The sequence below is a fragment of the Odontesthes bonariensis genome, chromosome 6 (genome assembly GCF_027942865.1).
Source record: "Odontesthes bonariensis isolate fOdoBon6 chromosome 6, fOdoBon6.hap1, whole genome shotgun sequence".
Taxonomy (NCBI): Eukaryota; Metazoa; Chordata; class Actinopteri; order Atheriniformes; family Atherinopsidae; genus Odontesthes; species Odontesthes bonariensis.
In genome coordinates, this window is record NC_134511.1 from 32,129,709 (window position 1) to 32,143,930 (window position 14,222).

At 38.8% G+C, this 14,222-nt stretch overlaps 1 protein-coding gene across 11 annotated transcripts in view; it reads right to left on the bottom strand.

The window, feature by feature from the left end:
• Positions 1-656: 656 nt before the first annotated feature.
• arvcfb (ARVCF delta catenin family member b) overlaps positions 657-14,222 on the bottom strand; it is a 119,915-nt gene continuing 106,349 nt past the window's right edge. For 7 of the 11 annotated variants that reach the window (XM_075468339.1, XM_075468338.1, XM_075468343.1 and 4 more), the window contains 7 exons: positions 13,778-13,970; positions 12,810-12,921; positions 12,394-12,481; positions 10,992-11,045; positions 8,953-9,044; positions 6,488-6,600; positions 657-3,537 (listed from right to left, as the gene is read on the bottom strand). In XM_075468339.1, the coding sequence (XP_075324454.1) occupies positions 6,499-6,600; positions 8,953-9,044; positions 10,992-11,045; positions 12,394-12,481; positions 12,810-12,921; positions 13,778-13,970 (641 nt within the window). In that variant the 3' untranslated portion in view covers positions 657-3,537; positions 6,488-6,498. Of the gene's footprint in view, positions 3,538-3,558; positions 5,100-6,487; positions 6,601-8,952; positions 9,045-10,991; positions 11,046-12,393; positions 12,482-12,809; positions 12,922-13,777; positions 13,971-14,222 lie in introns of those variants that run through there. The other 4 variants (XM_075468342.1, XM_075468340.1, XM_075468336.1 and 1 more) reach the window with 3 other exon arrangements.

Sequence of the window (14,222 nt, forward strand, 5' to 3'; positions counted from 1 at the left end):
AAAAAAATCAAGGAAGGAAATGCATCTGGACCTTCAGCTGATCCATCTACTGTTCACTGAAGCCTCATCAGAAATGGAAGGGTGGCCTTCAAGAAGCCATTCTTAAAGAAGGGAAACAGGGCTGAGTTATGCCAAAGGACACAAGAACTGGACTCATGGAGTGATGAATCTTGCCCAGATCCTAGACCTCAATGAAAACCTGAAGCAGTGTGGAATCATCTTGACAGAGAACGGAACAAAAGGCAGCCGACATCCAGAGAAGAGCTTTGGAATGTCCTTCAAGAAACCTGGAGAACTATTCCTGAAAAAAATTACATTAAAACTTGTTTAAGAGGGCTCAGACTGTACTGAAGGATAAAGGTAGCAAATTCTGAATTGTGAAAACTCTTATTTTGCCTCTTATACTGTATTTCCATTTTTATTTCATTAAATTGCTGCACCTATTTCCCATTTTCCTGACAATATACAAAAAAGAGGGGTGGCTCAAGACTTGTGTACAGAACCAAATGATAATCTTTAGAATGATCCCTAGAATGACCCTTTAAATGTCTGAGGTTGGTGGTGGAACATTAGTGCCACCAAGGGCTGCTCTCACAATGTCAGACTTTATTCTCACAATCACATAACTCAAAATAAGACACGGAGTCAGGCAACACTTTCTTTTCAGGCATGATTTATTGAAAACACACCAAATTTATACTCTACAAACCAGTATTTTTCCGTTATGTTTAACAAGCGTAATATTTGCCTCTGGTTATTAGTAAAATTAACATAATACATTCTGTCACTGTGGCATCGCTTCTGCTCGCTACGAAAGGATTAACTTTGTTTCTCTAGGAAATCAAACCCATTTTTCGAATGATACTACCTTCTTTAAAAGTTTATGATACAATGTAATACAAGGCAGAAACCCACTAAGGGTCTACACTACCTAGGGGGTTGGTGGGGCCGAATGCTGGATGGAAGAGGTGATGAGTTGAGCAGGAGTGGGGGGATGAGACGGGGAGGAAAGGTGACCAGACAGAATGGAGGGAGGACAGTCGAAGGGGAGGAATAAAGTTATATAAAACACACTTATCTTTATCTACCATGGAAAAGGTTAAGGCACATGATAGGTACAAACACATCTGCTACTCAGTTACTTTATTTCGACGGTCTTGAATCAGTTATATCTACACAGGTAGGTTTGTTTGATTCGATGTGTGTCCATGTTTTTTTACAGCACAGTTGTGTGGCTCTTTAATCTGTAAATGTAAGATGGGCTGCACATCCACAAAACCAAGAACCTCCTTTTAAGAATTCATGTGAAAACAGCTCCAGATCCTTTGGTAGTGGTACTGCGTAGTGCGTTTAGGATCAGAAAGTCACACAGATCTTTGTCCAATAAAAGCACACACGTCTGAGGACACACAAAGGGGATGCTGGGTATTATGACGGTTTTAGTCTGGAAATGGAAATATACAGTAACTTTTTAAAAAAAATCTTTTTTGTAGTTCATTGATTTTTACCACAACGTACATCTTTGTAAACACCGTGTAAAATATGCAAGCTTTATAAAGTCACATACGTCACAAGGAAAAATCAGACTTCAACGCAGGCACATGCCGTTTGCCTTGAATGAGAGACGCATGAGTGATACCAGCTAAGATTGGATTCTCTTAAATGGCAATATGATTCTGTCTACCCTATACAGCTGTAAAAATATATACTATATGACCCCACCTTGACATTTTATTTGACACACTGCAACGCAGTGCTTTCTATCTCCCTCTAGCAACACCCAATCATCCAACTCTCTCTCCTCCTGCGCATGAGTGATTTAGTTAATATCCAAAGGACACCACAAAAAACTGGCACTTGGAAAGAATAGAATATAAACATCTGTACAGATATTCGTCATGCTCACGACTTAATATTTGTCTTTAAGATGCAGCAGTGAAGGAGGTTGATGGTACTTAAATGACCTATAAATGCATGATGAAGTAGAATGAAGGCTCTTTTATTAACACTGTAATTTCTTGCTTTTCCCATTACCTCTGTCTGACCCCTCCAAAGTGGCCACTTTAAAGATGCAGGGGCAGCCAAATGTCGATCCTCTACCTTATGAAGAACAATGCAGATAAACTTTTTTTCTGTAACCTTTTTGACAAATACAAAATATAAATAGGTGATCATCAGCGTGACTCAACAATATTTGACACACATTTAAAGTTATACAGATGGTTATTTCTTGCATACAGACATGGTGAGCCTTTATCAAATGACATGTGCTTTCCAAACAATGTGATATTAATATACAATAAACGAGTGTGTGATTTGTGTTGTTTTTCCTTCAGTTTTCATTTGATCTGTTTTATTCTAATATACATTTATATAAAACACACAAAAAAAATGCTTTTAGACCCATCATTTCAGCAAGAAAACAGTCTTCTTCCTCTCCTTTCAAAAGCACAAATCAGTATTAACAAAACGCCGCATAGCCTCTTTAATACACATCACTGACAAAACGCAACCAGCTCGGTAACGCATGGCACCGCATCACTCTGCAGCTTGTGTGGTTACATGTTTTTGGCTCAAACATGTTGAACACAATAAAACTGACTGTCCCTTGATCTAGTTCGTTTGCACTTCAGCTTCCTCTTGTGACGCTGTGTGAACAAAAACAATAACTTCATTAGATGTATGCACTTTGTCACTTGCTTTCCTCCAGATCACAACTTGCAGACTCCTCACTTTATAAAATGGACATCAATCCCTTGTTTGATTTCAAAGCAGTGCACTTTTGTTATCTTAACAAAAAAAAAAAAAAAAAAAGAAAAAGAAAAGGAAAAACACAGTGAACCCAGACAGATTTTCAGTTCATGAGAGCAGACTGTTGTTGGGGGTACATGGTTATCTACTATGCTACAGCTCTTCTCCGCCTCTGTTTCTCTCCATTCATTTTGCTTTTCTTGTGTCCGTCCGATCAAACCCAAAACAAACATTCAGTAGCCTTTAAACACACCAGTCCAAACCTGTTCACATCAAGATCTCTATATACAGATATATATATATATATATATATAGATATATAGAGATAGATGTACATCTATCTTTCTCTCTATATAGATATATATGGATATATACAGATATATGTACCACAGGTTTCCTTCAAATACACATTCCTCATCCATTTACTTCACTTTACTTTGCTTCTTCTGCTTATCAAACTTCCATCACCAGCACCAACTTCCATCTGTTTCTCGTAGAGCTCAACAAGAATCAACACTGTAAAATTCACACGATGTCCAGCGGGAATGTAGATATGACAAGTAGTAAGAGTTGTCACTTTTTATCATCATTTTCTTTTATTTTCTCTGAAAAGCATGACTGAATGTCGGTTGCTGCTGCTGAGTAGTCACTGTTGTGATCATGATCTTTTTAAATCCTCTTTTTTTTTTGTACAAAGTCCAACTCCAAAGCTGAGCTCCTGTGAAATGGCAGTAGTGATGAGAGATCCTCTCCTAGCTGGGGTGTCACGTTGTTGCTTTTTTAAGCCTTAAGGAAAGGGAGGAGAGAAAAAAATATGAGGGGAACAACTATTTCAGTTTGAAATACCAATAAATTAAGAGTTTCAGTTCAAAATACATCATGCCAACTCATAAGAATGAATTTTTTTCTGGGTCATGCTCTCTTATAGGCTAATGATTTAAGATTGAATACAACCCCAATTCCAAAAAAGTTAGGATGGTATCTAACCTGAAAAAAACCCAGAAATTAATTTAAATTTTCAATTCAATTCAGTTTTATTTATATAGCACCAAATACAACAAACGTCATCTCAAAGCACTTAAATAGTACAGTGCAATTCAAGCCAATTGGAATTCAATTCAATGTAATCATAATTATTTTCAAAACAATCTGCAAATGAGTTGCAGAACTAAAAAAGCAATATTTTACTCTACAATAGAACACACAAAACTTGTTAAAAGTGAGACATTTTACTTTTTCATCAAAATAACAGCTAATGTTGATTTTAATTGCAATGACAAATCTCAAAAATGTTGGGACAGAGACAACAGAAGGCTGGAAAAGTAAGTGGTAAGCCAGAGGAACATGTTGCAACTAATTAGGTTATTTGGCAACAAGTCAGTAACATGACTGGGTATATAAAGATAATCTCAGAGAGGCAAAGTCCTCGAAAGTAAAGATTGGCAGAGGTTCAGCAATCTGCAAGAAAACTGTCTTCAAATTGAGGAACAATTTCAGAATAAAGTTCTTCAACACAACTTAGCAAAGGTTTTAAATATTCTATCATCTGCAGTACAAAATATGGAAATATTCAGAGAATCGAGAGACATCTCTGAGCACAAGCGACACAGTTGAAAATAAATATGCAATGTCCATGATCTTTAGGACCTCAGGCAGCAGCGCATTTAAGACAGGCATCATTCTGTCTGAAATCACTGCAGTATCTCAGGAATGCTTCCAGAAATCATTGTCTGTGAACACAGTTCACCGTGCCATCCACAAATCCAGGTTAAAGCTCTGTCAGGTAAAGAAGAAGCCATATGTAATGACAGCATTCCTCTTTCAAAGGTCCAGCAACTGGACTCCTCAGTTCCCAAACATTTACAGAGTGTTGTTATAAGAAAAGGGGATCCTACCCAGTGGTAAACATGGTCCTGTCCCAACATTTCTTAGATGTGCTAATACCATTAAATTCAACATGAGTGAATCATTTTGATTATAGATAATGAGATTTGCAAATCATTGCATTCCATTTTTATCGACATTTTACATAATGTCCCAACCTTTATGTATTTGGGGTTGTATATAATAACCATAATCATACTAAAACATATTTAATATTTAGCAAACAGTGAATGAATTTTGAAATGAAACTCCTCAGTTGTGCTTTCATGTCCCACAGATAAAAATAATTAGCTGGCATTATCACAGTACAAGGAAGACATCACTGTCATTGTTTCAGCCATGTCAGTCCAGATGGTGAATGGAGGCAGGTGACAGCAAAACAGATGCTTAATGTGCTTAATGGAACCCTGCCAGGTCTATATCAAGTGAAGACCACATACCTGATGATTCATTCTAATCATTACCTGTAGCATTAAAGAAAAATCAAGAGGCAAAATCTCAATGAACACAGCAAATCACATTACTTTATCTCTTAAGTCACCATGTGAGGGTTTTTCCACAACAGCACAATGGATGGAAGAGAGAAAACTGAATGGATGGCCACTAACAAAGTCGACTGAGATAAGAGAATGACAGTGAGGAAGGCAGTGGGATTTGACAGCAGGCCAAAGGCAGAGTTGAGGATGATGGCAGCAAAGAGGAGGCAGGAAGATAAATGTTGCTGACAGTAAAATAACAGCTAATGAGGCGAACCCAGATCAGCTGGCAGCCCTGAGAAAGTCACTCGATGGGAACTTGGTGGACAAAACCAAAGGAATAAGAGAAAAACTAAATATTTATAATTAATCATTTGTAAGGTGTCTGAATATTAGAAATGATCAGAAGACATTTAGCTACTCTTTTATGGAGATAGGCAGCCTTTATCCGCTCTTATTTGTGTGTGGGTTTTGCTTAGAAAAAAGAGATTTTAGGAAATCTCTCATCCACACGTGCAGAAATTCTTGCTCTAAACAAGAAGCCACTAAACTACAAAACTAAACTACTAACTTTAAAACGTATATCATAAATTATTGTGAGCTCATCCTCCCCTGCAATGCATGAGTGCTTCTTTCCATTATTGCCTTATCAGTTTACAGTTATTCACTTAAAATCTTTTTTTCATTTTACCCCAGAAACTGTATACATTACAAATGCAGGTAGAGAGGAGCTTCTGAGTGTGTGTGCATGTCTTTTTCTTCCTCCCTACTGTTTTTCCTTTATACCTGAGTCCTTGGAGGATTTAAAGTGCCATAGAATGATTCCCTTCATCATTTGCCAATAATTTCAGCACACGCTGTCTCTGGAAGCAGTGAGACAGGTTGGGCGTGCTTTTCAATGAGGCAGGAAGTGCTGAATTGTAAAAAGATACTGAAGTATGCCTGCTTTCTACAAGTATTACAGAGCACAGAGGCCACTTGATGTTTTCACAGCATAATGTTGATCCTTGTGAGCAGCAAAATTCAGATTCATGCACGGCGCATTTGTGATTTTTGAATCAGCACTTTGCCCTCGAGGTTTTGTTTTTTTCGTAATGGAGCAACACATGAAATCTTGCGTAAAATAGATAGAAAATAAAAGTTGTCTTCAGTATATTTGGAGTATGTTACAGTGAATAGAACATGTTGGCTTCTCCAGCTGACTGCTCTGGGAGAAAGGTAACAGCAGGTCTAAGTGATAAAATGTGAGCGGGTGAGAGGAAAACAGGCAGAAATGATGAACTAACAGAGATGGATGGATGGAAAAGGACGCTACAATCCAACCCAGACAGCTTTAGGAGTTAGTTTTTTTTTGTGCTTGAATTTTCCAGACCTACCATGCATGCATTTAGACCCAGGAGTCAACAGGCTGGGGCTTAACATCACAAGCGTCCACCAGACTGACCGCAGGCCTGTTACTCCTGATATAGTGTTTCCTATTTGTGTCATTCTGTAGCCACAGGAGGACGGTTTAGGGAAAATAAAAACAAAAACACAGTAAAACAAAAAGAGGTCAATAAATTTTACATATACATTCTCGCATACATGCATCCAGGATCAGAGAAGCCAGTGTTAGTTCCCTGCCTTAAAGAGAGCTTTGGAGAGAAGTTAGAGTGATTACAAAGAAGAATACAACAACATGCAAATCGAAAAGGGAGGGAGAAGTTTCGACAGCCAAGCTGCATTCAAAGAAGGCAGAAGAACACCTCTGGGAAGCACAGATGGCAGCTGTGGAGTACTGCTAGAAGGCCTGTAAACTCTGAGGACGAGCACAACCGCTTGCTGTGATTACTGATGTTTGGAGCTTGTGAGCTGTCCTTTCAAGATGTGACAGCGTGCCTTCAGCTCTATGTGCTGTAGATGTTTGCCTAAATATGATGAGAAAAGTGCTGACCTGTGTTTATGTCTGACTTTGCTACTATATTCAATTGCTTAACTTCACTCAGTTGCAGCATTTTCCATTGAGCAATCAAAAGCTGTTCATATAAAGCCAAATTATGATGTTTCCCAAATTAGCTTTAAGAATGCCTACAGCAACTAATGATGTTGTTAATTATGAATGGATTATATATGTACTCATACATAATACATTCACATATAGTACTGTGCAAAAGTGTCGTTCCACCACTCAGTTCTTTATTTTGTGCTTCCACTGAGCCAGACATTCTTGTAATCTTTTAAAATGGTCTTGAGCAGTAGTTTTTCAGGCTTTCTGAAGGTCTTGTAGTCCAGTCCTTGTACCTGATCATTTTCAAAGGAATGCTGTTTTTTTGGTTCGTTAATCCACACAACAATGGCAGAACCAATTTCAAATAGCATCTTTAGGCACTTTGTTACAATAAAAAGACAATCGTTTTATGTATAGAAAATTGTACTTTGGCACCAATAAGATGATTCCCAAAGAGCTATTAGATGAAAACTTGGCATATCTCAGCATGGTTTGCAGAGTGTTCTAAACAAATCTGAACAAATTGGACAAGAGGAGGACAAAAGAAGTTTCAGGCCTAAAAAAATTCTACAGCATCTGAAAGCAGTATCCAAAAGAAATAGGAAAAATCAAGCTGACACAGGACCTGAAAGATGCATCTGGACCTTCAGCTCGTTCATCTACTGAGAAATGGGCTCCATGGAAGGGTGGCTGTCAAGAAGCCATTCTTAAGTAAGGGAAACAGGGAGAAAAGGCTGAGCTATGCCAAATGACACAAGAAGTGGGCTGAAAATCAGTGCAACAGGTCTGATGAGCCCGGACCTCAACATTATTGAAGCAGTGTGGGATCATGTTGTCAGAGAATGGAACAAAAGGCAGCCGACATCCAAAGAAGAGCTTTGGGATGCCCTTCAAGAAGCCCAGAGAACTATTCCTGAAGACTATTCAAAGAAAAGTTTGGGGAAGACAGAGTTGTCCCTACCAATATTTCCGATGATATTCTAATATAACATTTTTTTTTTACATAATGCATTAAATATAAAATTTTTCACAAACTCATTCGTAGTATTAAGCATTTACTATTTTTCCAACGTGCCCTCTTGTTGCAATGTTCAGTGTAACCTTGGCCTTTATTCATGTTCATGTGATTCAACAAAACGCTGCACCTGTCTCCGGTTTTCTTAGCAACACATAAAGAAATGAGGAGTGGCCCAAGACTTTTGCACAGTCCTGTATGTGTAAGCGACTCAAGCTGACTTGTTATTCAATTTATTTCAGAGTCTCACAAGGCATATTCCATCCATCACACACTCAAGTAGATGAAAACTAAACAACTAAAAGCACTTGCAAGTCATTTGACATGTCAGACATCCTCTGAGGCCTTTATCTTGTCACGTTCCTTTGAAACTGGATTGCCAATCAGCTTGACAATAAGCAAGCTCTGGCTGCTGTGTGAACAGTCTGTATAATCAGCGGATGACCCCTTGTTAATGCAGCGGTCTGTTAATTTCTCAAACAAGGCTTGTCTCCGGGAAGTGCGCTTCTTAGCGGTTCTTTTAATCAGTCTCAGATTAATTACTCAACAGACTCCAAAAGCTGACACTCAATTAACTGGTGGCTCACAGATCTGAGGCTGTCCACAGCACTGAGCTGCGATGGCTACGTCAACAGAGAAGGACAACTTCCAGCCTCTTTACTGAATCAATATGATTAAGAACCTCTAATGAGGACCACCACAGAAAATGTGTGTAGGGAAAGAGAGAGAGAAAGAGAGAGACACAGAGAGAGGACATGTGATAACATTTTCACAAGACTTCATTATTCCATCGTTTGTTCCCCTGATCCAACGTGCCATCAAAGGGGGTCTGTCTGTACCTTTGATGGTTCCCGTTCTGTCAGGTCCACTGAGCCCTCAACCGTCTTATATTTGCAGTCCTTGTCCCTCTGGTCAATGGTGGAGTAACCATCTGATGAGGTGAGAGAAGAACGATCAGTTAATTCCTCTGACTCTCGGGTAAATACAGTTACAACATGTGTAAAGAGACATATAGAATTCTTTCACACATCAAAACATATGACGATGTTTGACACAGACAAGTAGACTACACATGCATATACTTAATTTGTGCTTCTTTTTGCCAATCATGTTATCTACTCTCATAGTAGATCTTAAAAAAAGTATTCACAAGTGGTATTTGATGCTGTCCTCAAAACTGCCAATAAAAATGCACTTACAAAGAAAATTTCAGACTGGGCCGGTGTTTATTAAGTCTTTCAAGGTTGGTTGTTGGCCATATTCAGCCCCTCCACATTTTATGTTTGGTTCTACTGTGAGGATTAGGAGCACATGCATTTTATCATCATTCTGAACCTTCAGTTTCTAAAAATATCTAAATTGTTTAAGAAGCACCATGCTGTTGAGTGAGATGCATATTCATATCATGGGAATTTAAATGCATAACCCACTCCCACCTGTGTGTATATGTTGATGCGACTACATGCAGTACAGTTAAGTGCTTTGTTAGGTGATAGGTCAATTTTAAAGTTTCTCTAAAGGAAAGTTGTGTCACAGTTCATAACATACAGTGCTTAATCTAGGGATAGTAACCATCTCAAATGCCACAAACACGCTATCTAGTGTTGCCAACAACAAACAACTGTATTTATGAAAACAAACCCAATAGAAGTGATCGGTAATACAAAAGAAGACCTGACCACCATCGCCCACTAACATCTCTTCTTAATCTGTAAGATATACTGTAAGTAAAATCTAAATATTGTGCATTAATGTAAATCCGCAGGCAACTTGCAGCTCACAGCTTCTAAAATACGTCCATTTCCGACCGAATCCAGTCCTGAAACCCACAAAGCCTTGATGACAGAGTAGAAACAGAAACTCTACTGTTTTATCTCATTGCCTGACTGTCACCTTTGGGTAGGTGTGGGAATGGAGAGGGGCAGAGGGAACAGGGTTGTGACAGTTCCTGCTACAGGAGGACAAACTTTAAACTTTGCAATATATGCTAGTTTAGACAGGCAAAATTTCAAATTGTAGCAACTTCATATAAGCAACAAATCACTTTTTTATCAATTGAATCAACATTAAGCCTGTCATATATTGACATTAAACATACCAGATTTGAAATGAAAACTACTCTCATCTTTTCTTTTGTGGGTATAAACAACATTTTGATGGGTACTGTAAGTTCTTAACAACTGTATCTAGTATTGTCGTGTTGCACTTCTAGAAGAAATGAGTGCAGAGAGTTTCCTACTACTTTTAACTTTTACTTTAAAGTGGAAAGTTTTTGTTCCCAGTTTCAGCAGAAGTCTCCTGAACCATTAAGAGATGCTTGAAATATAGAACCCCAGTGACTCAGAGGAAAACCTGCAACATATACTCCAGGATGGTGGCTTGGGAGAAAAAATAGAAAAACAAGGAGAAAAATCCTTTTTCATTACCCCTCAGGGTCACAAATGAGTTTTGTAAATACTCAAAAAAAAGAAGTTGAATTTCAACAAATCTAACAACAGGAAGAATAATTGCTTTGATGGAAACACAGTAGAGGAAATGGGCCAAATGAGAAATTAAAAATACATTCCTCACGCAGAAAGGGAACCACCAACATCTTTTTCTGCTGAGCTATTAATGAAGGCCAACTTCGTACAAACATCTTATTGAGAGAGGGGTCTTACACACAGCATCAAAGAGAATCTGTCTGAAGCTCAGTCCAAAGCCATCACACCACGATCAGTGTCCAGTGGTTGAAATTTTTAGATAACAAATATTATCTTGGCAACGTTTTTTATAAAACTAGTAGAAGAGATGCTGAAGCACTGCTGGATGTTGGAAACAAATTAGTGTAGAGCTAGCTCTTCTTTGGCTAAGGATCATTATGTAGACTGGCTCTTACCTCGACTCAGCTCATCCATAGGTATCATATCACCACTGCCACACTCCCTGGTGCCTGAAAAGCATTCATATGCCATTTGTACACAAGTGGCGAACAAATAAACTGAGTCATTGAGGCAAAAACTACTAATTTTAAGGGTAATGGTTCTCGGCCAGTGATTACATGATGCAAACTGAGAGTGGGCAGGCATAAGCGTTGTGATTTATGTGCATGTAAGAATGGAAAAGATCTTTAAAGGAAAAAAAAAAAGCAAAAGGCTAAAAGTCGGCACGGAAAACTGCTGTTTGGCTATTGACTCCTCTGTCAAAGAGATGTTTGTCATTGGACCAATGAAACTCACCCAGTCCCCACTCCACCTCCTCTAGAAATACAACTGCTGTTTCAGAAAACTTCTGTTTCAAGTTTTCATTGTGGACACTGCACATATAAACTACTCATCATTCAAAATTGTGGGAGTTAATTTCATTTTAATATCCCTGACTCGATTATATCTATTTAAATCTCACAATGTGGAATGCCAGTCTTATGTTCTTCAGCGATCAAAGCCTTTTAAGTATTTAATTTACCAACAACAGTATGCTGTTTGAAACTGTACCTCACATTTTGTGTGCTTTATCTTTGACTCCAACAGAATGAATAACGATTTTGCAACATTGAACACAACACAGCAGAGGGATGAGAGTTGTAATGCGGCAAGCACAGAAAGTCTAATAGAGCCATGAGAAAGAATACACAAACATATCCTCAGCAAGCGGATACACACTCGGGCAGTTGCTCTTTTTCAGCACTTATTAGTACTTTGTTTTGACCAGCTTAGAGGACTGTCAGGGTAGGTTTAGTGTTATAAGGACAACCTTAGTTTATTTAATGACTTTTCTTGGAGGGGGGGGGGGTCTGAAACCAACTATGGAAGTGTTACATTTGTAGTCAAAGCCTGTTAACAGTGTCATCCTTGCCAGCTCCATTGTTTGTTTCACAGACACACCGTTACACTGGATGACATGGTTGGTTCACTGTCATGAACACAAGCACTGAAGTTTGTTTTTAATCAGTCAACACACACAATCCTGGTGCGAAAAAACATTAGAGCACAAATATGTACACATCCCTGGCTGCAAATAGTCCCATAAGATATGCAATATTTGCTCCATTTTGTGTAAAGTCCTGTTTTAGCTAATTACTGCATGTGTTTTTAAAGCACTTAGTAGAAAAAAAAGTTTGTGGTTTTATTGTTTTGATTGAATTTGCTAACAATGACAAAATACAGTTTTAACCTTATAAGCAGGCACTGCAGGTTATTGTCTGTTTTATAGTGGTGTCATTTCTTCTTTACCTGACCTCCCTCTTTAGTCCTCTAAACAGGCAAAGTGACACATGCTGGCATACACGCTCACTGACTGACCTTGGTTCTTCTCCATCAGGGGCAGAGTGGTGTCGTCATAACCTGGTTTGCCGTTCTTGGTTGCTTTAGGGGTGGCCGTCACAGTGGGCTGGGAGTGGAGGCAAAGCAAGCAGCGTTACATCACACAGCTCACACAATGTACTGCAGAACAGAAACACTTTATTTTCTCTTTTAATGCTTGGCTACAGTTTAATCATTTTACAAGATTAATATTGCAACTTGATTATGTTGCCCTATTTTTAGAATCTCAAGATTCATCTGAAATCATTCTATGAAATCAGAACTTGTTCAAGAAGGCACTAAAACCTTTTTCTAAAGCGAACATGCTCCAAATAGCTTTTTTTTTAACTACCTGATATTACAAAATGACATGTCAGAGACTGGATAATAACTTGTTCCAAATTACAGCTTTGTACCTGAAAGTGGCTCTTATTCCAGCCGTCCTTGGTCAAAGCGTTCCTCAGATCCTTATAGCTCCACACTGTCTGCAGAACATGGGACGCCGCCTTTGTTTCGCGTGCTGATTGGCTGAGGGCACCGCAAAAAAGGAGGAAATAAATGAAGAATTTACCAGAGCAATTATAGTATGAGAGCCAATCTAACCCGAACGCAGCAACAGTTCCTGTGCTCGTGCAGTGCTGCTGCAATCAATCTCTGTATTCAAAGACGTCGTGTCCCCTGTCGGCTCCGGGGTTTGGTTTTTAATTTATAACCATATGAGTGCACGTTTCCTTTTATTGTCTACCTCTGAGCCCCCAGTGTTAATTAAAAGTGGGTGGAGGCCCTCACATCAAAGAAGGCTATTCTCATGAGGAAACACAGCTCTCAGGCCTGTGAAAGAAATATGCATATATTTATGCTAGTTAGCTGCTCTCGGTGTGATCAATATTTCCTCACACAAGAAGCAGCCTTTTGAAAGTGCTCTTGATCGTGAAATAAAAGTGTGATACGGGGCAAGCTCACTCAGTTGTGGAAAGTTAAGACACTGCTTATAAAAATGATGTAACTGACTTTCAAGGTCTAACTATCAGCATTATGTCTCACTGATACATCAACATGCATTTTTGTTACATGTATATGAAAATACTGTATGATTTGGTTTACTGTGCATCAGTGCAGGCAGGATGACCTGGACACACTCCCATTGTGAACACACACAAAAGACTGTGTAACTCTGTGATAAGGAGGTAAACGATTCTATTAAGCCGTAGCCTTAACACTAATATATTTCACTTTCACGAAGAACTACAACTAAAAAACGAAAACTTTGATAAAATAATTTACCACAATGATTCCATCTAAATGAGAGAGTTTCCCGCTCTGCATGAACTTCAATCCCATTCCCAATTTAACATTAGTTGTACTGTAGCTATAAAAGTCTCACCTGGTCCTGTTGATGGCGACAAGCTTCTCAATGGCCTGGGCCTGGATGAGGGAGCGAGCGTTTTCAGAGCTGTCTGTCACAATCTCGTGGATGGTGTTGAGGATGGCGACCACAGTGTCCTCCTCCAGATTCTTGGCTGGTCGCTGCTGACCGCTGGGTAGGTTGCTCACTAAATCTCGCATGGCATAACTTCCTATAAGGTGGAGGGAAAAAGAAATAAAATCAATTGCTGTTGTTGTGGCATCGTGTCAACTGTGATTAGATGTTCAGATGTGTAGCTGTCTACAGTACATTGTAGATGTGTTGTTTCAACCCTCATTTCTTCATGTATTGCTTCCAAACAGCCAAATTTTCTTTGGACTGTGGCTGATTTTTCACTCATTTTCAGTCCAGTCCTCGTACCTGACTATTTCAGAAGAACGCGTTTTATTTTTGGGCCACTTAA